We start from the raw sequence: 24,707 nt of genomic DNA on the forward strand, positions 1-24,707 counted from the left end.
TGATGGTTTAACTCAATGGGTCTGGCAGCATCTGTGCTGGATAGGATGGATATGTGACATTTTAGGTTGGAAGCCTTCTTCAGTTTGAAGAATGGTCCTGAACAAAAGGACACAAATGTGCTAGAGTTACTCAGCGGGCCAAGCAGCATCTCTGGAGAACATGGATAGGTGATGTTTTAGGTCGGGACCCTTTTCCAGACTAGGACAGCGTAGCCATCTAGTTTGACTAACATTGAAATGACCCAGGGTACACAAAATTGCTGGAGGAACTCAGCGGGTGCAGCAGCATCTATGGAGCGAAGGAAATAGGCGACGTTTCGGGCCGAAACCCTTCTTCAGACTGATGGGGGGTGGGGAAAGAAAGAAGGAAAAAGGGGAAGAGGAGGAGCCCGAGGGCGGGCGGATGGGAGGGTGGGAGGAGACAGCTAGAGGGTGAAGGAAGGGGAGGGGACAGCACAGGCTAGCCAAATTGGGGGAATTCAATGTTGATGCCATAGGGGCGCAAGGACCCCAGACGGAATATGAGGTGCTGTTCCTCCAATTTCCGCTGTTGCTCACTCTGGCAATGGAGGAGACCCAGGACAGAGAGGTCGGATTGGGAATGGGAGGGGGAGTTGAAGTGCTGAGCCACCGGGAGGTCATGTAGGTTAAGGCGGACCGAGCGGAGGTGTTCGGCGAAACGGTCGCCCAACCTACGCTTGGTCTCACCGATGTAAATTAGCTGACATCTAGAGCAGCGGATGCAGTAGATGAGGTTGGAGGAGATACAGGTGAACCTTTGTCGCACCTGGAACGACTGCTTGGGACCTTGAATGGAGTCGAGGGGGGAGGTGAAGGGACAGGTGTTGCATTTCTTGCGGTTGCAACGGAAAGTGCCCGGGGAGGGGGTGGTGCGGGAGGGAAGGGAAGAATTGACGAGGGAGTTGCGGAGGGAGCGGTCTTTGCGGAAGGCAGACATGGGGGGAGATGGGAAGATGTGGCGAGTGGTGGGGTCACGTTGGAGGTGGCGGAAATGGCGGAGGATTATGTGTTGTATTTGCCGGCTGGTGGGGTGAAAGGTGAGGACCAGAGGGACTCTGCCCTTGTTGCGTGTGCGGGGATGGGGAGAGAGAGCAGTGTTGCGGGGTATGGATGAGACCCTGGTGTGAGCCTCATCTATGGTGGCGGAGGGGAATCCCCGTTCCCTGAAGAACGAGGACATTTCCGATGCCCTGGTATGAAATGTCTCATCCTGGGAACAGATGCGGCGTAGGCGGAGGAATTGGGAGTAAGGGATGGAGTCTTTACAGGGGGCAGGGTGGGAAGACGTGTAGTCCAGATAGCCATGTGAGTCAATGGGTTTATAATGTATGTCGGTCAGGAGTCTGTCCCCTGCGATGGAGATGGTGAGGTCAAGGAATGGTAGGGAAGTGTCGGAAATCGTCCAGGTGTATTGGAGTGCCGGATGGAAGTTGGTGGTGAAGTGGATGAAGTCAGTCAGTTGTGTGTGGGTGCAGGAGGTGGCACCAAAGCAGTCGTCAATGTAGCGGAGGTAGAGGTCGGGGATGGGGCCCTGGTACGCATTGAACAAGGATTGTTCAACGTACCCGACAAAGAGGCAGGCGTAGCTGGGGCCCATGCGTGTGCCCATAGCTACGCCTTGTGTTTGGAGGAAATGGGAGGAGTCAAATGTAAAGTTATTGAGGGTGAGGACCAACTCCGCTAAGCGGAGGAGAGTGTCAGTGGCTGGGTAAAGGTTGCTCCTCTGGTCGAGGAAGAACCGGAGGGCTTTGAGGCCATCCTGGTGGGGGATGGAGGTGTAGAGTGACCGGACATCCATGGTGAAGATGAGGGGGTGAGGGCCCAGAGAGTGGAATGCGTGGAGGCGGCGGAGAGTGTCTGAGGTGTCTAGAACATAGGTGGGGAGGGATTTGACCAAGGGGGATAGGATGGTGTCAAGGTATGTGGAGATGAGTTCGGTGGGGCACGAACACGCAGAGACAATGGGTCTGCCGGGAGAGCCGGGTTTGTGGATTTTAGGGAGAAGGTAAAAACGGGCCGTGCGGGGCTGGGGAACGATGAGTTTGGAGGCTTGGTCAGGTAGGGCGTGGGAATTGATGAAGTCGGTGATGGTGCTAGAAATGGTGGCCTGGTGCTCGTCAGTGGGGTCATGGTCCAAGGGTAAGTAGGAGGAGGTGTCCGAGAGTTGGCGCGTGGCCTCAGCTTTGTAGAGATCGACGCGCCAGACTACCACGGCACCTCCCTTGTCGGCTGGTTTGATGACCCAGTCTGGGTTTTTGCGGAGAGATTCGATGGCAGTGCGTTCAGAGGGGGAAAGATTGGAGTGAGACAGGGGAGTGGAGAAGTTGAGGCGGTTGACGTCGCGGCATTGAAATGACCCAGTCATCTCCATTCTGGATACCTTCTTGCCGTGTGCAAGACCTTCTGTTTAGGAACCCCCTGCCACTGGTATGGGATTCACTGCATGCATCAGCATTCTCAGACTTATGTTTCTGACATGGAAAAAATGACAGTTCCTAGGCGTGAACCCCTTGCATAACATGGGAACTGCCTGTGTTAATGTCTGGGTACAATTAAATTTACAAAAGAGAATAGTCAATGGTAATTCAACTTTTGCACTTGGAATCCTGGCCATCGTTGTAATGGGTAGTTGTTGACTTTGAGATCTTGGCATAAAAGATCATGGATATTCCACTGTAGTTATAGACACGGCTCACTTGAGTTTAACATTCGCTAGCCTTTATTGCTGTTCTCATGTAACCTGACCCAAATCATTTAAGCATCAGAGTATCATTCAGAAACATATTCAACGGTGACAGTTTTGAGGAATATACTCCAACATGAACAGTTCTCGGTAACATTAGAGGCAATGGAATTGAGATACAAGGAACTGCAGGTGCTGGCTTACAGAGAAAGGATACGCAGTACTGGAGAAACTCCGTGGGTCAGGTAGCATCTCTAGAGAACAAGATTGGTCAGTCTAAAGACCAGAAATGTTACCTATTAATGCTCTTCTGAGTTGCTGCCTGACTAGCTGATTTACTCCGGCAGTTTATGTCTTTTTATTGGCAGTGTACCTTTGTAACTAATTGTTACAGTGGGTAAATATTTTGTTCATAATTATTATTTGCTATGTTTTCCTGCAGGCAGCTGTCCCATGCAGCACATCCCAGGATTTACCTTCCCAGTGAAAGAATACATTTTGGAGGATGTAATTGAATTGCTTCAGTAAGTCACTTTGTCAATGGTCTGTTAGATTTTTGAAGTAATTGTAATGAGATGTGCACAGAATGTTTTGTACCCTTTGCCAAGCATAGACATTTATATTCATCGAAAAGAATGGAATTTATAGAAGAGCACAGTTTTGGCATGGGCCCTTCGGCCCACGATATTTGTGCTGACCCTGATGCCGAGTTCATCTGATCTCAGCTGCTTGTACATGTCCACATCTCTCTATTCCCTGCACTTCCAAGTGCCTATCTAATAGCCTCTCTTAAACACCACCATCATATCTGCCTCTGCCCCTACCCCTGGCAATGCGTTCAAAGTCCCCACCACACTATAGAAAAAACTTGCCCCTCACATCCCCATTAAACTCCCCCCCCTTCAGCTTGTAGCTATGCCTTCCAGTGTTAAACATTTGCACCCTGGGATAAGGGTTCTGACTGTCTGCCATATCCATGCTTCTCATAATTGTAGGATCATACAGCGTGAAAACAGGCCCTTCGGCCCAACTTGCCCACTCCGACAAAATGCCCTATTTGCACTAGTCCCACCTGCCCGCGTTTGGCCCACATCCCTCTAATCCTTTCCTATCCATGCACCTGTCTAAATGTTTCTAAAATTTTACGTTAGTACCTGCCGCAACAACCTCCTCTGGCAGCTCATTCCATACACCTTACCTATATAAAAAAAAACAGTTACCCCTCAGGTTCCTATTAAATCTATTCCCCTCTCACTTTAATCCTATGTCCTCTGATTCTTGATTCCCCTACTCTGGGCAAGAGACTCTGCATTTACCCAATCTATTCTTATCATTTATATACTTCTAACAAGTCTCCCCTCAACCTAAGATACATTGAGCAGTTGTTTTTAAATTCTGCTGAAAATCAGTATGGGGAGATTATGATTAAAATTGAATGACAGTCTCGGCTCGTATTAATATTTGTGTATTTGCATTTCTCATCAGCTATAGTCCGCAAAACCAAGAAATTCGAAGACCGTCCTCCAAGAGAAGGTTCATGCAAGGCTGCATGATTCGACCGGAGAAAGAACGGGTGGAAGAGGAATATCAGGAGCAGTGGCCTGCATACGTGAGAGAGTTGCAAGGAAGGTGTGTTATAGTACCAGTGACATTTGCAGGATTCAATTGAATTTTAAAACAAACCAGTGGAAGCTCGAAGCACTCAGACCCAGAAGCAGCTATGGAGAGAGAGAAACAGTTAACTTTGCAAGTTGGTGACTTTTCATCAGAACTGGCCATACATTGGCGCAGCTGGCTCACAGCTCCAGAGACCCGGGTTCGATCTTGACCTTGGATGCTGTCAGTGTGGAGTTTGCATATCCTCCCTGCGGCCACATGGGTTTCTTCCAGGTGCTCCGGTTTCCTTCTTCATTCCAATGTTGTTCAGGTTTGTTGGTTAATTGAGCCCCTCGTGTGTAGGGAGTGGATGAGAAAGTGGGATAACATAGACCTAGTATGAATGGGTGATCGATGTTCAACGTGGACTCGGTGGGCCGATGGGCATGTTTCCATGCTGTATCGTTCAATCAATTCCAGAAGTACATTTATTGAGCATGATGTGACAATTAAACTGACTTCCTTTCATCTTTCCATTCCTCTAGGTATTCTGACAGTACAATCGAGACCTTGGAAGTTCTGCATGATGATGATAAAATAGATCTTAATCTGATTGTAGCTCTTATAAGGCACATTGTTCTCTCTGATCAGGTAAGGTGTTTATTTTAATTAACATATGTGTAAAATTTTTGAAACGTATTCAGTTTAAAAGTGCACGATGCGTCAGAGTAAAGTATTGATCGACAATTTGTCTTGAAATGTTGTATAATTGGGTATTTTTAAACTCTCTTCAGCGTCAAATCACTCCAATTCCTAGTTTTATTTTTGGCACATACATCAACTACCGAGAAGGGATCATTACTTTTAAGTGCCTTGCAAACCAGCTGTTCTTTAAGATGTTCTTGAGTTTTTATTTGATGTCGTTTTCTCTCTCTCAAGGCATTTTAAGAGATCTACAAACCTTATGGTTATCTTTGCTTTGATTCCCAATCTAACGTGCTTGCTTGTTTGTTTAGTTAAGTTTAGAGATGCGGCATGCAAACAGGCCCTTCGGCCCAGCGAGTTCACGCTGGCCATCGATCACATGTTCTCACTAGTTCTACGTTATCCCAATTTCTCATGCACTCCTTACACTCTGGGGGCAATTTACGGATGACAATTGACACAACTGAGATGTGGGTGGAAACTGGTGCAAGCCACCTCAGTCACAAACTGTGCAGAATGTGCAGACAGCACGTGAGGTCAGGATTTCACCCGGGTCTCTGACGCTGTGAGGCAGCAGCTCAACCAGCTGCACCACTGCCATGGATAGTTCCCCAGTACCAAGGATCTTCAGCCAATTACTCGGCCTGTATAATTAGGTGGGTTTAGTTACATTCAATTCTTTAAGATCTCAGAACATTTGGAGACTATGGCGGTGTTCACATTTATTTCAGTCGCAGAGTTGCAACACAAGTTTTTAATATCCACGATCTATTTCAATAATGTTTAATTTTTGTGCTCTTGGCAAACGGGTTGAGAGGGAAAAATAGATTAGCCATGATTGATGGTGGAGTAGACTAAATTGGGCCGAATGGCCTAATTCGGGTCTGATAGTCTTATTTGCCTTGTCTATTCTCAAGGCAATAGAGGGCGACACAATGTGGGTTTTCTCTGGGTGCTTCGGTTTCCTCCCAAACTCCAGATGTACAGGTTTGTAGGTTAATTGGCTTCTGTAAATTATAAATTTGTGTGTGTGGGTCCCTAGTGTGTCGGATAGTGTTGGTATATGGGGTGATTGCTCGTCAGCGTGGGCCGAAGGGCCTGTTTCCATGCTTTATCTCTATATTAATTGAAAGTTCAATTTTAGGTCCTGACCCAAAACGTCACCCATTCTTTTTCTCCAGAGATGCTGCCTGACCTGCTGAGTTACTCCAGCGCTTTATGTCAATCTTCAGCAAAATTCAATAATCTAATCGTGTTTTCTTGAAATGAACCTTTCCTGCAGTTATTTAAATAATCCTGCGTTTACACCAAAAGGCTTTTGGAATGGGGAAACGGGTGCACTTTGATTTCTACCCATATCTTCCGTAAAATAATCACGCAGCAGTTAGCTTAATAACCCATCTATGCCATTTAATAAGATGCTTGAGCAATTTATACCTGTTACAAGGGTGATCTCTTTAACTCTGCAGCATTAGTTATATATGGGGCTTCAAGGTCTGTTAGTGATTAAAGAGCAATTGAGGTCCAGCCAAATGCCCTCAGACAGCAAAGTCATACCATATTAATCATCTTATGGTGTTTCAGTGGAGGAAGCTAAGCAAAATGCTAAAGAATTATGATGTTCTCTTTGTGAATCATGTCCCTTTTTCTACTCAAAATGTTAGTTTAGTTTAGAGATACTACGTGGAAACAAGCCCTTCGATCAACCGAGTCCACGCTGACCATTGATTGCTGTACACTAGCAGTATTACATTAGGGACAATTTACAATTTTTACCAAAGCCAATTAACCTACAAATCTGCAAGTCTTTGGAGTGTGGGAGGAAAGCAGAGCACCCAGGTCATGGGGAGTACGTACGCACTCTGTACAGTCAGCACCCGTAGTCAGGATCGAACCTGGATCTCTGGCACTTTAATGCAGCAACTCTACCACTGCCCCACAGTGCCGCCCCTTGGTTGCTACGATGGACATTGAACAAAGAATTAGAGATCAGGTGGTAGGACATCATTAAGGTAATGCTGGTGTAGGAAAAAATATATATTCACCTATTAAATCCCAACTTTCTTCTGTTCTAATCTATTTCACATTAGTTTTTAATGTTTTGCCAGATGCCAGTAAGTCATTATGCAAGTTTGTATTGGTGCAATTTAAGAATGTATCAAAGCTAATTAGCGCAGCGTTTCTAATGGAATGGGTGAATGTTTTATTTATTCCATAAATATTCTGGATGTAAAGGCTACAAATCTTGTCTTAATCGTGGAGCATTTATTGAGTGTGTTCCAAACAGTAGGATTCAGCAGTTTTATGATGACAATGCACACCAGGGAACTAGTCTAGCTATTGATTTATTCTGTCTCTGATGCAAAATGGGTACTCCTCATATTTTAATGTAATAAAATTACTATGTTTACAAAGCAAATTGGTCAAGGAACCTATTTAACATCTGCTTTTATTTGTGTATCACCAATGGTACTGACTGCAGTGACGTTTGGATTATAACCTATTTTGCAGGATGGAGCCATTTTGGTGTTCCTTCCTGGCTGGGACAATATCAGCACCTTGAACGACCTTCTAACTGCACAAACCATGTTTAAATCAGGTAACAGTGATTATAGCATTCTTTGCGGTGGGGTTTTGGTGACAGCATGATCTTGATGATATGGATATTACCTAAGGGCAGCATGGTGGCACACCGGTAGACTTGCTGCTTTACAGTGCCAGAGATCTGTGTTCAAACCAGTGGGTGCTGTCTGTACAGATTTTGTACATTCTCCCGTGACCTGTTTGGGTTTTCTCTAGGAGCTCCTTTTTCTTCCCACACTCCAATGATGTGCAGGTTTGTAGGCTAATTGGCTTGGTATAATGGTAAAATTGTAAAATCTTTCCCTCTGAGTTGGGTTTGCGTTTAGGTTATTGTCACGTGTACTGAGGTACAGTGAAAAACTTTTGTTGCGTGCTATCCAGTCGGCAGAAAGACAATACAATCTCATTCTCCTGCCTTCTTCCCACAACACTTACTCCCTTACTAATCAAGAATCTGAATCTGAATACTTGAAACATGGCTTTTACTTCTGTTCCCAACAATGCAGGAAGGACATAACACTAGAGAGGAAGCAGAGAACATTTTACAAGGGCATTGTCACATTGGAGAGGTTTTGTTCAGAATAAATAAAAGCACAATATGTCAGAGATTCTCAGCAAGTCAACCAGCATCTGTACCAGAACTGCCGTTGACTTGAAACAAACTATTTCTTTCTTTACAGATGCTGCCTGACTTGCTGTGTGGTGTCAACACTTTCTTGCTTTATTTTAAATTTAAGGGTTTGGTCAACAAATTGGAGGGTATTTCAGGAAAAATGTTTTCATTCTATACAGTATGTCATGAGGGTTTAGTTTTGTTTAGAAATATGGCTCGGAAACAGGCCCACCATGCAGACCAGCGATCCCTGCACACGAGCACTATCCTACACACTTGGGACAATTTCCAATATTACCAAACCAATTAACCTACAATCCTGTACCCCTTTGGAGTGTGGGAGGAAACCGGAACACCTGGAGAAAACCTGACCAAGTCACAGGGAGAATATACAGACTCTGTACAGACAGCACCTGTAGTCGGATTGAACCCGGGTCTCTGGCAGTGTATGGCAACAACTCTATCACTGTGCCACCTCCTGGAGGGTCTGGAACTCATTCCTTGAATTGATTTATGGAGAAGTAAACACTCGATGGCGCAGCTAGTAGAACTCCGCGACGTCAGATTCCTCAGATCAATCCTGACGATGGGTGCTGTGTGTGTGAGGAGTTTGCATGTTCTCTCTGTGATCATGTGGGCTTCTTTCGGGTGCGCCGGTCTCGTCCCATGTCATAAAGATGTGTGGTTTGGTGGGTTAATTAACTGATTGCTGTAAAATGCCCTTAGTGGGTCGTCAGCAGTAGAATCTAGGAGGTATGAACGGTAATGTGGCGAGAATCAAAAATGGGATTGATGTAGGATTTTTGAAAATGGGTTGATGGCAGGAGTGGGTTTGACGGGTGGTTTTCATGCTTTAGATATATAACATTTACCGTTTTCATTTGGGTCTTATTTTCACTGTACCTTGGTACACCTGACAATAAACTTTAACCCATATGGCATGTTGAGAGCTGGATTGAGAAACTTTTTTTAAGTCCAAAGGAGAACCCTGTTCTTCAGAGATGCTGCCTCAGCCGCTGAGTTACTCCAGCAATTTGTGTTTTCTTTAAATAAACCAGAATCTGCAATTCCTTGCTTCGACAACAGTGCTATTTTTCCAGTTGTTGATGCGAGAAAACAAATGGCATCTTTCTTTACACAGGAATGTGGAAGCCAAGTCAGTGGCTATGTTAAAGGTGGAGATTGACAGATTCTTGATTATTACGGTGGCAAGGGTTATAGGGCAAAGACAGGAGAATGGGGTTGTGAAGGAAAGATAGATTAGCCATGATTTAATGGCGGAGTAGACGAGGGGCCAAATGGCTTAATTCTGCTCTTATGACTTGTGAACTTACAAATTCATGATTCTTTGACAGCAAAGTTTTTGAGCATTAGAAAATAATGTTATTATTCTAGTTCTGGATGAAATGCCACCCAGATTTTTAGACTGGTGCTATAAATCTTAACAACACTAAAGCTGCCCTGGTGCTTTCACAGAATAAAATTGCTCTCCACATGGTTGAATGAAATGTAATATTGCAGAGTGCATCTATTTTCAAAGAACTATCAGTTTCATTATTGGAACAAGATTAGTCTTCCATTATTTCTGGTGAGGTGGTGCATTTCCACACTCAGTTATGTAGGTTTTTACTGAAATTTGGGACCTAAGACTAGCTTTGCATACAGAGCAGACACATTGGATAAATCTCACTTAACAAGTGGTGTGAAGTTATACGGAGCCAAAATGTGTGGGTGGACTTCAGTCGCAAGTCAACAATGGATGATGCAACCAAGTTAGACTTTTAAACTTTGGAGGTACAGTGTGGAAACGGGCCCTTTGGCCCACCGAGTTCGCGCCAACCAGCGATCACCCCTACACATACTAGGTACAACTTTACAACCTACTGGTGATAATTAACCTACAAAACCTGCACGTCTTTGTAGCTTGGGAGGAAACCGGAGCACCCGAAAAAAACCCACCTGGTCACAGGGAGAACTTGCAAACTCCGTACAGACAGCACCCATCGTCAGGATTGAACTCTGATCTCTGGTGCGACCATTCTTTCACTGTGCCACACTATTAATTAATAATGGTGTGTTAAGGATAGTAAGTTATGAGAAGTAATAGCATTCCTTTACCAATGAACATTAAAAAGCAACAAATACCAGGAGGATGCTTTCTGGCCCTTCAGTTTGCTTTGCTTCTCAGTAACATTGTGTAAAGTGAATATTTAAATAATTGCAGATGCTGGCAATAGAGAGAAATAGCATGGAAACAGACCCAATGGAGTCTGAAGAAGGGTTTCGGCCCGAAATATTGTGTATTTCCTTCGCTCCATAGATGCTGCCTCACCCACTGAGTTTCTCCAGCACTTTTGTCTACCCCCAATGAAATCCACACTGACCATCAACCACTCATTTACGCTAATCTGTATTGTTATCACTTTCCCCCAGATTCTACCCCTTGCCTACACATATGGGGAAAATTTACAGCAGCCAATTAACCTGCCAACTTGCATGCCTTTGGGATGTGGGGAGGGGGTGGGTGGGAACTGGAGTACCCAGAGGAATCGCACGTAGTCGCAGGGAGAATGTGAAATTTCCACAGAAACACCACCCAAGGTCAGGATTGAACCCCGGCCTCTGGTGCTGTGAGGCAGCGGCTCTACCAGCTGTGCCACTGTAAATAGCTTGTTCTAAGCTCCCCCCCCCCCCCCCCCAGTCTAGTTTCAGTCAAAAATCACTGAATCAAGCACTTGCGCATCTAAACTTTATTTTGACAAAACGCAATTACAGTTTCAACTACTGTACCTGACCACCGCAGGTTCGATCCTCGTATCTGCCTGATCAAGCCCTCTCGGCCTCGCTCAAACAGAGACACTCCAGAAGGTCACGCAGTCCCAAGAGCTCTCCCAGAAGATCAACGCAGGACCTCGTGGCAGCAGACTTTTATAGGTCCCCGAACTTCGAGGGGTCGAACCACATTGGGGTGGTCTCTTTACAATCCAATTACAGATATCGATTAACCCCATACATGACAGACATTTTCCTAACCCAATAATACAGTGGCTAATACATTGTATTCAAACAGTGTTTCTCGGAGGAAACAAATATAGCAACATATGCCCTGATATGCAAGAAAACCTGACAAGGCTCAATACTTAATCCAATCAACATCCAGCAAAGTAAAGCTTTGCAACATTATTTACAATGTGTCACTCCAGGGAGGGACTTAGATACCTTCACGCAGACACCCCTCTGTTGGGCACTGAGGGTTCAGCACCTAGCCCCTTCATGCTGGCAGTCGTTGCCGATTTTCAGAACGCACCTTTCCAATCAGCGCTCCAGGCAAAGATGAATCAATACGTAGACCAGACCTGTGTTTCAACACCCCACCAATTGGATACCAAATCTGGACAGTGGGCCACCCCTCGCCCAATGAAGCGCGTCAGGCTCTCGTTAAAGCAGCTGCCAACTACGACCAAGTTTATGGGCCGCTCTACGCCCTGTTTTATGGGCCCCCAACCCAAAGGAGTGCTAACCACCCCCCGTGCTTGCTAGACTCTCTTCTAATTATCTCGATTGGACCCTTTGCCAAGCCCGCGAATGATCGATCCGCCCCTACTAGCAAAGTGCCGAAATTCAATGCGAAAACCGCATAGTGGGCCCAATTTCAGCACTTGCGATCGAAACAGCTCAACACCCTTGATCCGAAACTTGTGTTTGGGAGTCCGTTGAGATCCCAGACGAGCCCCCAATGTAAATAGCTCGTTCTATGCTTCCTCCCCCCCCCTCCCCCAGTCTAGTTTCAGTCAAAAATCACTGAATTAAGTACTTGCGCATCTAAACTTTATTTTGACAAAACACAATTACAGTTCCAACTACTGTACCTAACCACCGCGGGTTCGATCCTCGTATCTGCCTGATCAAGCCCTCTAGGCCTCGCTCAAACAGAGACACTCCAGAAGGTCACGCAGTCCCAAGCGCTCTCCCAGAAGATCGATGCAGGACCTCGTGGCAGCGGACTTTTATAGGTCACCGGACGCCATGGGGTCGAACCAAATAGGGGTGGTCTCTTTACAATCCAATTACAGATATCGATTAACCCCATATATGACAGACATTTCCAACACCTAATAATACAGTGGCTAAGGCATTGTATTTAAACAGTGTTTGTCAGAGGAAACGAACATTGCAACATGTGCCCTAATATGCAAGAAAACCAGATAAGGCTCAATACTTAATCCAATCAACATCCAGCAATGTAAAGCTTTGCAACATTATTTACAATGTGTATGTCTGGTTTGCATTCATCCAATCCATTCTATGCATTTTGCACCTAATTGTCAGGGTCTGCAGATGTTCCCATTCTCTTCCTGCAGCTCTGATCTAGGCTCTAGACAAACTGGCACCATTCTGCAGCTTGTCCCCTTTCCACAGAAAGCACTTTTAAATTGACCAAACGGCCTAGCAGCCCCGAAGCCTTTACTCAATTTTCGTGTCCTAGCCTCTCCAATTTGGCCAGGATTAACACCGCGACTGTAATGATTGATAACTGAGGAGAAATTATTACAGACCACATTTTCCATATCATCTTGGAATTGTGATTTGCTTCCAGAAAATTTGCGTAGATGTTGGAGGTCATGTGGAATTAGACTAAAATTCCTATTTCACATGCAAGGACCTGCATTATATCTCCAACTTCCAGTTTCCAGTTGCCTGAGGCCAGTTTTTATTAAGAGGCTCCTGTGTGGCAGATCCGATGAAATATATTCTGGTGCTGCAGGGTGGTTCAAGGTGCATGGTTTGCATTCCCTGACATATGGTTCCTTTATTATTGCGTGTACCAAGGTAGAGTGAGCTTTTGCTAAATTACAGTTTATTGCCATAATCCCCAGTTAAGCACATAATGCAAAGAAACAGCCCACTAAGTCCAAATGCAAGAGTCGGCAGGTGTTGGCGCCATTTTCCAAGTCCCCGCTGGCCATAAAGGCCCGTTGCAGCCGTCGCCTCCATCCAGTCCTTCCGTAAACCGTCATCCCTCTCCTCACCCGGCCACCTTAAGCCTTCGAACCCCAGGGGGCGCCTCCCGCAGCTGACCTTGAGGGCGAGGCAGGTAGGACCACCGGTTCTTCCTATCGCCCCTTGTCCGGCATCCGCCACTATCACAGACTCCCTTCACCTCGTCTCTGGTTGAGGGCGAGGAGGGGCAGGGCTCGGCAGTTTCCTACTCCTGACTCCGCAGTGGGTGAACGTGCACTAATCAGACATGTGAAGGTCTCAATGTTTCATTAAAATGCACCTGGCAAATTTTGCTCTCCATCTGTCTGGTTCTGTGTGTGGTTTATGAATTAGATGCATCTCGTAATGGGATAATTTCTGCTGTTCAACAACTTCATTGCCTGGTCTCCCATTTTCCGAAAATTATTCTGGTAATATGGTTAATTGATAAAAAAATACATCTAATGATGCTCCTGAACACATCAGTGATGTAACCTGTGGTCATTGGGTGTTTCGGGTCTTTAAACATCAGACACCCTCACCCAGGCGACCCAGCCGTGGTTGATCAGACTATGACGTGTTCAGGTGGCATCCGCTCCTCCCCATGGACCTCCTCTCCTGATCCAGAGCCATCTCGAGGCCATCTCCGCTGCCTATGTGGTGTTCTTGATGGCTCTTCTCCTCTCCCTTCCGGGTGTTCCCAGCACACTCAAGACTTTGTGGAGCGATTGCCCTGCAAAACCTCTGCAGTCAACCTCGATGGGCATACACCTCGCCTTCCAGTCCTGCTTACGGCAGTCTATGACCAGCTCTTCGTACTTTCTCATCTTCCTCTCGTGGGCCCCCTCCAGGGTGCCAATAGAACAGTCAGAATAAATGGACGTACCTGTAGAATGGAGATGAGGAATTTCTTCAGCCAGAGGATGGTGAATCTGTGGAATTCATTTACACAGATGGCTGTGTAGGCCATTGGGTACTTTTAAAGCCGAGATTGACAGATTCTTGATTAGTAAGGTTGTGACAAGGGTTATGGGGAGAAGGCAGGAGAATGGGGTTGAGATTGAAAAATAGATCAGCCATGATCGAATAGTGGAGCAGATTTGATGGGCTGAATGGCCTAATTCTGTTCCTATATTTTATGGTTTTCTAGTACAGTACATCTCAGCAGTATCCTAATGAGTGGCATTCTGATTCTTGCGGTTGTCATAGTGCTACGGTTTTAGCCCAAAACACCAGGATTTTCAATAAGAATTGGTTTTTAATTTGTACTTTATTATCCTGCAGATCGTTTTGTGATCATTCCTCTACACTCTCTCATGCCTTCGGTGAATCAGACAGAGGTAGGGTAAATTTATTATTACATAACTTTGTTATACCTAAACACTTGTTTTGAGGTTTTAGTAATGATTACTTTGTCTTCAGCTATTAGTTCTCAATTTCTCAGTTAAAGTAATCATTCGAAGTTGTCCCCACTTAAAAGTAGACTCTCAATGCTGGTTTATACCAAAGGTAGACAGAAAATGCTGGAGTAACTCAGCAGGTCAAGCAGCATCTCTGGAGAAAATGGATGGGTGACGCTTGACATCTGAGGTCATCTGTTGCTGGCCCTGATTTATCTTGGTCTTTTCTCGCCTCCAGTTCTTCACAACACCCCACCACCCCCCACCTCTACTTTCAGTCTGAAGAAGGGTCCCAACCTGAAACCTCACCAATCCTTTTGCTCCAGAGATGCTGCCTGATCATCTAAGTTACTCCAGCATATTTTGTCTATCTTTGGTACTATGTTTACATATTCTGTTGAGCTGCTGCAAATAAAGCCCCTGTCCCACGATGCGAGTTTACCCAAGAGCTCTCCCGAGTTTAAAAAAAATCAAATATTTTTTTTACTCTTGGAAATTTTTCACACTGTTGAAAAACTTTGTGAGTTTCCACGTTTCCCGAGTACCTGCCGTTAGCATTACGAGCCGCTACGAGACATCCACGAGCTCCGACGTACCTGCTACGTACATTCTACTTACTTGCCATGAGTTTGATTATTTTTTTTTAACTCGGGAGAGCTCTTGGGTAAACTCTCATCGTGGGACAGGGCCTTAAGAATTGTCAGGATGTATGACAATAAAGTACTCTTGACACTATTGTCTGGAATCATTGGCATTAATATTAATGAGAGAATAGTGGTGCTTTGAGTGTTTCATACAAATAGACTGCAATTTTTGCTCTGCTTTGTGGGTACGTTAGCTGTGATATCTTACTGTGGACTTGTGGAAATGTGAGGGGCAGAATAAACCATGCCTGTTTTTATGTGTAAGAAGAAACTGCAGATGCTGGTTTAAACCAAAGATAGACACAAAAAGCTGGAGTAACTCAGCGGGACAGGCAGCATGTCTGGAGAGAAAGAATGAGTGATGTTTTGGGTCAAGACCCTTCTTCAGACTGGTTACGGATAAGGGAAATGCGATATGTGGACGGTGATGCGGAGAGATAAAGAACAATGAATGAAAGATATGCAAAAAAGTGACAATTATAAAGGAAACAGGCCACTGCAAGCTGTTTGTAGGGTGAAAATTAGATGCTAGTATAAAATTGTGTGGGGGAGAGATAGAGAGAGAAGGAATGTCAGGGTTATCTGAAGTGAGAGAAATATGAGATGCTGTTCCTCCAATTTGCATTTAGCCTCACTGACAATGGAGGAGACCGAGGACAGAAAGGTCTGTGTAGGAATGGGAAAGAAAAGTCCAGCAACCGGGTATTATTATTGTGGACTTTGGACTGTGGTTTCCTCCCACAGTTCAAAGACGTACAGGTTTGTAGGTTAATTGGCTTTGGTTAAAAAAATAATTAATTTGTCCCTAGTGTGTAGGATAGAACTAGTGTATTAGTGTGGTGATCGTTGGTCGGTAAGGTCTTGGTGGCCCGAAAGGTCTGTTTCCATGCTTTATCTCTCAAATTATAGCAAAAATCATTGTGTGCTCATTCTGTCAATCAACAAGCAACCCTAAGAGACACTTGAATCTTGAGCAAAAACACAAAGTGCTGGAGGAACTCAGCGGGTCAGGCAGCAGCTGGGGAGGGAAATGGACAGATGAACGTTTCGGATCAGGTACCTTCTTCAGAATGTTAGGAGTAGGGATGGGGGAGAAAGCTGGGGTTTGGACAAAACCTGGTAAGTCATTCTAAAAAAGAGTCTCGACCCGAAACGACACCTGTTCATTCCCTCCCCAGATGCTGCTTGACCTGGTGAATTCCCCCAGCATTTTGTGTAGTGCTTAAGAAAAGGATTATTTTCAGTATATCGAAGGGAAATGCAAAAGAAAAACAATGTGGTAACCTTATCTATAAACAGCGGGATAAGCGTCCAGAAATATGCATTAATGTTTGCATTTATAATTGAAGCATAGCTCTGTAAGTGACAAAGTTTGCAGATTGTTGTTTTGCTAGACTCTGTATAAACTGGGACACCTTAAAAGGCATATTTATCGGACATTAATGAGATATTTGGGTAACTATAACATTTGCCACAAATATGATTAGATTGACATCTTCTGATTTCAAGCTTTTACAGGGAAAGTGATGGAAGCCGTGAATCCTATTTCTGATTCAATTTACGTTACACTTAAATGACATGCTGTCAGAGGATAATGATTTATCTATTAGAGATGTAGGATTGGTATAATTTAGATTGGTTATATTTGCAGGTTTTCAAGAGGCCACCTCCAGGAGTTCGTAAAATTGTAATTGCCACTAACATTGCAGAGACAAGGTAATGGACACATCACTCTTATAGTGGGAGAAATGTTCTTCAAATAACTCTGTACAAAATGCTTTTGCTAGGACTTATTTAAGTCCTCAACAAGTCTAAAAATTTCCTCCTTTGTGCGGCCTCCCATCATTTTGTTTATTCCTCAAAGATTTTCATCTAGTGAAATATCTTGATTTCCCTCCTGACTTTTTTTAATAAATGCATTTGAGAACTACTCCTTACGTTTAGGTGTATTATTATTGCCTGGTGCTCCTATGTACAGTGAAAAGCTTTATTTTGCACAATAATATTATATATGTACAATCAAGTCAAAGTCAAAGTACAATATGTAGAGCAAAGGGAAAGATAGAATGCAGAATTAGTTCTCAGCATAACTGTTCCAGAGACAAAGCCCAACACTTGCTTTTGGGTAGGTTGGATTCGAGTTATATCCTAGTTTAAGTCAAACACAAGATCTAAAGACCATATTTCATCTTGTGGGAGAATCCAGAACTGGGGATGACTATTTAAAATAAGGTTGTCTATTTTAAAAGGTGCCAGGGGTTATGGGGAGAAAGCAGGAAAACAGGGTTGAGAATGATTGTATGGCGGACTTGATGGGCCGAATGGCCTAATTCTGCTCCTGTAACGAGGTGCCATTTTGCAGTCAAATAATCTTCATTCATAAAAATGGCAAGGTGCCACCATCTGATTCATCAGAGAGTCAAAACACCTACCCATCACATCCAAAGGGATTACCCATCTGTGAATTCCCCAACAGTGATGTCTTTGGGTCACTATTGACAAATATGAACCAGCCAGATAAATACCATGGCTTCAGCAACGTCATAGAAACATAGAAAATAGGTGCAGGAGGAGGCCATTCGGCCCTTCGAGCCAACACCGCCATTCATTGTGATCATGGCTGATCGTCCCCAATCCATAACCCGTGCCTGCCTTCTCCCCATATCCCTTGAATTATCCCTTGATATCATCTTCTGAATCGCCAGAGACTTTCCATAATTTACAAGGCACCACTTGAGAACACAATGGAATGGTTTGTACTTGCTTGGATAATTGGAGCTCCAGCAACTCTCAGGGAAACGCAATGCCATTGAGGACTAAGTGACTCACTTGACAAACAGCCCATCAACCACCCTGGACCTTTGTTGCATCCTGCCTCCTCTGGCAGCTCATTCCATATACCCACCACAGTAAAAAAAAAAAAAAAATCACCCCTCAGGTTCCTATTTAATCTTTCCCCTCTTTATTTTCCACTTCTCCCCTTTTTACTCTGAGAGGCTGAGAAACATCTGAGATTAGCTTGGACAAGAAATGTTCTGGACATTGCCCTGTAAACTTGCATTCCAGAAGTACCTGTACCTCCAATCAAGTTCCTGCAGCACAGCCAAATATTAGTGGTCGCCCATAAACATGGGAAATCTGCCCAGATCCTCAATAAACTTCACTAATCCAATCAGACTAATTACTTTCATCAGTGAATTCTCAGTCATCAGTTAAATATAAAGTGTTCTCAACGGTGCTGTCAGGCATTACTAATCAATAAACTGTTTAGAGGTTCACTTTCGACCCTCAGTAAATTCCAGACATTATATTGATTGATTGAAAGATACCGCGTGGAAACGGGCCCTTTGGCCAACCGGCCAATAATCATCCGTTCACACTAGTTCTATGTTCATGTGATAGGAGCAGAATTAGGCCATTCGGCCCATCAAGTCTACTCCGCCATTCAATCATGGCTGATCTATCTCTCCCTCATAACCCCATTCTCCTGCCTTCACCCCATAACCCATGACATCTGTACTAATCAAAAATCATTTATAGTTTTGTTTATTATTGTCACATGTACTGATGTACAGTGAAAAGCTATCTGTTGCTTGCTATCCAGTGAGTGAAAAGACTATATATGATTACAATAAAGCCATCCACAATATAAAGGATACGCAATACACACGATGAAGGGTATAATGTTTTGTGCAAGATAAAGTCCAATAAAGTTTGATTAATAATGGTTCAAAGTTCTCCATTGAGATAGATGGGAGTTCAAGACTCCTCTCAAACTGGTGAGAGGACAGTTCAACCCAGAATTCGCATGGTATAAATTTCAATTTCATTGTTAAAACAACTCTAGTTTTTGGTCTCCACCAGTCTATCTTCAGCCTGAGAGTGTGACCTGTCCAGGAACTCTTGGAGAATAACTTTTTGTTTTTGCTTTGTCTAAAATCTGGCACCAATCCCGGACTCCACGAACATTCAAATACTTTTTTTTCCATTTAAATCTGCGCCCATTAGCTTGTTCAGGTCTACTAAAATCTTTAGAAATGATTGGTGTATACCTGTGTGCTGGCAGAGTGTCGCTAGAGTATGAATGCACAGATCATTACCAGATTTCCTTTGGTAGGGACGATGATTATTTGAGTCAAAGTTACACAGTGTGGCAACAGGCTCTTTGGCCTTCACATACTTGCCGACCAAGGTGTCTATCTGAGTGAGTCCCATTTACCTTTGTTTGGCCTGTATTCCTCTAAACTTCCAGATACATGTACATGTGTAAATGCCTTTTTAAACATCATGTATCCACTTCTACTGCTTCCTCTGGCAACTTCTTCCACATGATGATGAGGGGGGATCTTATAGAAACATATACAATTATAAAAGGACTGGACAAGCTAGATGCAGGAAAAATGTTCCCCAATGTTGGGCGAGTCCAGAACCCGGGGCCACGGTCTTAGAATAAAGGGGAGGCCATTTAAAACTTTTTCACCCAGAGAGTTGTGAATTTGTGGAATTCCCTGCCACAGAAGGCAGTGGAGGCCAAATCACTGGATGGATTTAAGAAATAGTTAGATACAGCTCTAGGGGCAGGTGGAATCAAGGGATATGGAGAGAAGGCAGGCAAGGGTTATTGATTGGGGATGATCAGCCATGATCACAATGAATGGTGGTGCTGGCTCGAAGGGCCAAATGGCCTCCTCCTGCACCTATTTTCTATGTTACCGACCTCTGCATGGAAAAAGTTGCCCTTCGGGTCTCCTTTAAATCTTTCCCTTCTCATCTTAAATCTATGCACTCTATTTTTGTACTCCTCTAACCTGGGGAAAATGCCATGACCATTCCCACCGTATCTATGCTCCTTGTGATTTTATAAACTGCCATAAAGTCATCTCTTAATCTCTTATGGTCCAGGGAAAAAGGCCACAACATATCTGGTGTCTCCTTATAATTCAAACTTTCCAGTCCTAGTAACATCCTTTTATATCTCTTCCTTTTATATCTCTTCTGCATTCTTTCCATCTGCATGGCATCCTTTCTATACCTTGATAACCAGAACTGCGCCCGGTATTCCCAGAACTGTGGCCTCACTAGTATTCCCAACAACACCCTTGTTTTACAAACCAAAATGTAGCATTTTGTACTTTAGTTTAGAAATACAATGCCGACCCAGCCATCACTAACCAACGCCCACCCATTCACACAAGTTCTATTCTACAGATTTGGTACAATGTTACAGAAACCAGTTAACCTACAAACCTGCACATCTTTGGAATGTGGGAGAAAACCGGAGCACCCGGAGGATACCCACTTTCCCAATTCTTGTTCCTGTTGTAATCTTAAGTAATCTTCACTGTTCACTACACACCAATTTTGGTGTCATCTGCAAATTTACCAACCATGCTGTGCAACAGAATACTATTGGGTCCTATGTTTTTTATGCTACTTTTAAAAACAGCTCGATACTGCCACACTTACCACTGATCAGAATGTAAAGTTTGGTCGGATGCAGATTTTGAGCTGCTGAATATGAAAATCCACCTAATAATAATAATAATCAAAATACTTTTCATTTCCATAAATGACTTTCTTTTTCCAAGTTTTTCCCTGTTTTTGCTTCTTTTAGTGTTGAATCTGCTTTTCAACACTCACAGTGCATTCAAAAACCATCATAACTCAGCGTGTTTAAAATATCACCATTGGGATGTTTAAAATTTAAAACCAGATGCAATAAATCATTTCATTCGCAGGTAACTGCCATCCTAGGATGTGAGTAGAACTGTCGTTTATTGATTGCTATTCGACAGCTGCTTATAACATGAGCCAGCAGACTCTTAAAATCTGTAAATAAGACAGCATAAAAACTGCATCTCCTCATATTTAAGCCTTTGTAGCTTTATAATGTCATTATAAACAAGCCATCGGTGGTATTTCAATTCTCTTAATAGCTATGTAGTTTCATGGTCATTTAAAGCAAATGCTTGAGAACTGACTGTATTCTGTCTTCCCCTTTGTTCGTGAGCTACAGTGCCCTCCATAATGTTTGGGACAAAGACCCATCCTGTATTTATTTGCCTCTGTGCTCCACAAATTGAGATTTGTAATAGAAAAAATACATGTGGTTAAAGTGCACCATGTCAGATTTTATTAAAGGGTATTTTTATACATTTTGGTTTCACCATGTAGAAATTATAGCAGTGTTTATACATAGTCCCCCCCCCCCCCCCCCCCATTTCAGGGCACCATAATGTTTGGTACACAGCAATGTCATGTAAAGGAAAGCAGTCATGTTTAGTATTTTGTTGCATATATTTTGCATGCAATGACTGCTTGAAGTCTGCGATTCATGGACATCACAGGTTGCTGGGTGTCTTCTCTGGTGACGCTCTGCCAGGCCCGTATTGGAGCCATCTTTAGCTTATTCTTGTTTTGGGGGCTAGTCACCTTCAGTTTTCTCTTCAGCATATAAAAGGCATGCTCAATTGGGTTCAGATCGGGCAATTGACATGGCCACTCAAGAATTTACCATTTTTTAGCTTTGACAAGCTCCTTTGTTGCTTTAGCAATATGTTTGGGATCATTGTCTTGCTGTAGAATGAACCGCCGGTAGTATGAGCAGATAGTATGTGTCTATACACTTCAGAATTCATTATGCTACTAACATCAGCAGTTGTATCATCAATGAAGCTAAGTGAGCCAGTACACAGATGACGTGGTTTGCTTTGGATCTTGGGCAGTTCCTTCTCTCCTTCATACTTTGCTCTTGCCATCACTCTGATATGTTAATCTTCTTGTCTTCTATCCACGTCCTTTTTTCCAGAACTGTGGATGCTCTTAAGTACTTCTTGGTAAACTGTAACCTTGCCATCCTATTTATGTGGCTAACCAGTGGTTTGCATCTTGCAGTGTAGCCTCTGTATTTCTGTTCATGAAGTCTTCTGTGGACAGTGGTCATTGACAAATCCACGCCTGACTCCTGAAGAGTGTCGGACAGGTTTGGTGTTTTTTCTTTATTACAGAGAGAATTCTTCTGTCATCAGCTGTGGAGGTCTTCCTTGCCCTGAAATGGGGGGACTATGTATAAACACAGATATCATTTCTACATGGTGAAACCAAAATGTATAAAAATACCCTTTTATAAAATCTGACTGTGCACTTTAACCACATGTGATTTTTTTTCTTTTCCAAAACAGTGGAGTACAGATGCAAATAAATAAATGATGGGTCTTTGTCCCAAACATTATGGAGTGTATATTCTGCACTATCTTTCCCTTTGCTCTACCTATTGTAATTGAGTTTGACTATTGTATTTATGTATAGTATATCTGATCTGTTTAGTTAGCACATAAAACAAAGCTTTTCACTGTATCTCGGGGTACAGATTCTTTCAGGGTAACAGACCTGCCAGCAACCACCTATAAGGTAACACTCCATTGCTGGATCCTACCAGACTCGGGAACAGCTTCTTCCCCTCTGTTTCAACCATCTGAATGGTTCTTCCATCAGCTAGAGTGGTGTCCAATTCACCTCTACCCCATTGTGGACATTGGACTGTGTCTATGGAACTGTTGCGCTACAATGTTGAGAACCATATTCTGTACTCTGTATCTCGAGGTATCCCTATTGATCAATCTAATGTACTTGAGTTTGACGATTGCATTTATGTGTAGTATTATCTGATTTGATAGCATGCAAAACAAAACTTTTCACCGTACCTCGATACACGTAACAATAACAAATCTCAACCTAAATTTTGTATGCCTAGATTGTTGTTCTGATTGACGTTTACCTTTGCTGCAGGGCAGTGTGACCATTTCAATTTGGGCATTCAGTGATGACAGAAATCCCTTTGATCAAAGGGTGCTCTAAACCTGGAAATCTGGCTCCCAAAACCCATTGAGGCTGTGTCAGTATAAAATATTATCACTGTGATTTTGGTGAATCGTTCCCATGTGTTGCCTGCCCAGATACAGGGAAGAATCGAGATTGGTAAATGAATCTCATTTACAGGCATGTGGAAAGTGTTTTATATTTTATATGAACATTGATAGGTTGGAATCGCTATGACGAAACCTCTCATGGATTGTAAAGTGATTGTGTAACAAATCAAGTTAATCAAGAATGGAACAACACATCCAAATCTGATCAATTCCTTTCTCCCCGATTGCCTATCCATCTACCCTATAATTGCACTTGTGTTTAGGAGGACACACACAACCACATCACGGTTTGAAGGAATGCAATTGTGTCAGATAAAGGGTATTTTCTAGTCCTAAAACACAAATGGATTCCCTTTTAACCTTCAACAAACCTGTATATCTGCAGGGTTATCAGAGAAATGTTGACGCAGGTACTGTGGATGCTGGCTCACAAATAGACACAAAGTGTTGGAGTAACAACAGGTCAGACACCATCTCTGGAGAACATGAATACGGTTATGTTTCGAGTTGGAACCCTTCGTCCTGAGGAAGGGTCCCACCCAAAGCATCACCTATCCAAGTTCTCAAGAGATGCTGCCTGTCTCGCTGAGTTACTCTAGCATTTTGTGTCTTTTTTTGAAAGAGAAATGGGTGTGCATCCAGGTGAGGCACAGGGAAGAGAGGGGGGAAAAAAGGGATGGGGTGTTTGTTAGTTGGTTATTTAAAATTGGAGATTTCAATGTTCATACCGAAGACAGACACAATGTACTGGAGTAACTCAGGGGTCAGGCAGCATCTCTGGAGAAAAAGAATTGGTGATGTTTCAGGTCAGAACCCTTCAGACTGAAAGTAGAGGTGAAGAAACTAGAGGTAGGAAATGTTCATGCCTTTGGGTTGTAAGATATCTAAGTGGAATATGAGGTGCTGTTTCTCCAGTTTGTGTGTAGCTTCACGCTGGCAATGGAGGATGCCCAAGGCAAAAAGGTGAGTATGGGAAGAGGAATTAAAATGGTTAGCAACCGGGAGATGCAGCAGGCCTTGGTGGGCCAAGCGCAAGTGTTCGGCCAAACAGTTGCCTGGTTTACTCTTGGTCTCTCTGATGTACAGGAGGCCATATCGGGAGCACTGAATACAGTAGGTGACACTATGATCTTTCATGTAAGCACTGGTGCGACAAGATTTTTTTTTTAAACCCACTGTAAAAAATTGGTCAAAAACTTTTGTCTTCCAGTATCACCATAGATGATGTGGTCCACGTGATAGATGGAGGAAAGATAAAAGAGACTCACTTCGACACCCAAAACAACATCAGCACAATGGCAGCAGAGTGGGTCAGCAAAGCTAATGCCAAGCAAAGGAAGGGTCGAGCTGGAAGGTAAAGTAGACTTCTCCAAGTCAGCTTGTGTTAAATAAATTACTGCATCAATGCACTCTTTCAGTGCATACATGTGGAACTAAATCCCATTTTGAGTCATAGAGTCATACAGCACGGGAAATGGCCATTCGGCCCAACTCAGTGCCAATCAAGATGCCCCATCTAAGCTATTCCATTTGCCCCCGTTTTTCCCTTTCCCT

At 43.6% G+C, this 24,707-nt stretch overlaps 1 protein-coding gene across 1 annotated transcript in view; it reads left to right on the top strand.

The window, feature by feature from the left end:
- dhx36 (DEAH-box helicase 36) overlaps nt 1-24,707 on the top strand; it is a 60,865-nt gene that overhangs the window by 22,813 nt on the left and 13,345 nt on the right. Inside the window, exons 9-15 of the mRNA XM_033031801.1 lie at nt 3,147-3,228; nt 4,190-4,333; nt 4,846-4,951; nt 7,517-7,604; nt 14,466-14,521; nt 16,877-16,941; nt 24,364-24,507. Of these exons, the coding sequence (XP_032887692.1) occupies nt 3,147-3,228; nt 4,190-4,333; nt 4,846-4,951; nt 7,517-7,604; nt 14,466-14,521; nt 16,877-16,941; nt 24,364-24,507 (685 nt within the window). The remainder of the gene's footprint in view (nt 1-3,146; nt 3,229-4,189; nt 4,334-4,845; nt 4,952-7,516; nt 7,605-14,465; nt 14,522-16,876; nt 16,942-24,363; nt 24,508-24,707) is intronic.

This window comes from Amblyraja radiata, chromosome 13 (assembly GCF_010909765.2).
Source record: "Amblyraja radiata isolate CabotCenter1 chromosome 13, sAmbRad1.1.pri, whole genome shotgun sequence".
NCBI lineage: Eukaryota > Metazoa > Chordata > Chondrichthyes > Rajiformes > Rajidae > Amblyraja > Amblyraja radiata.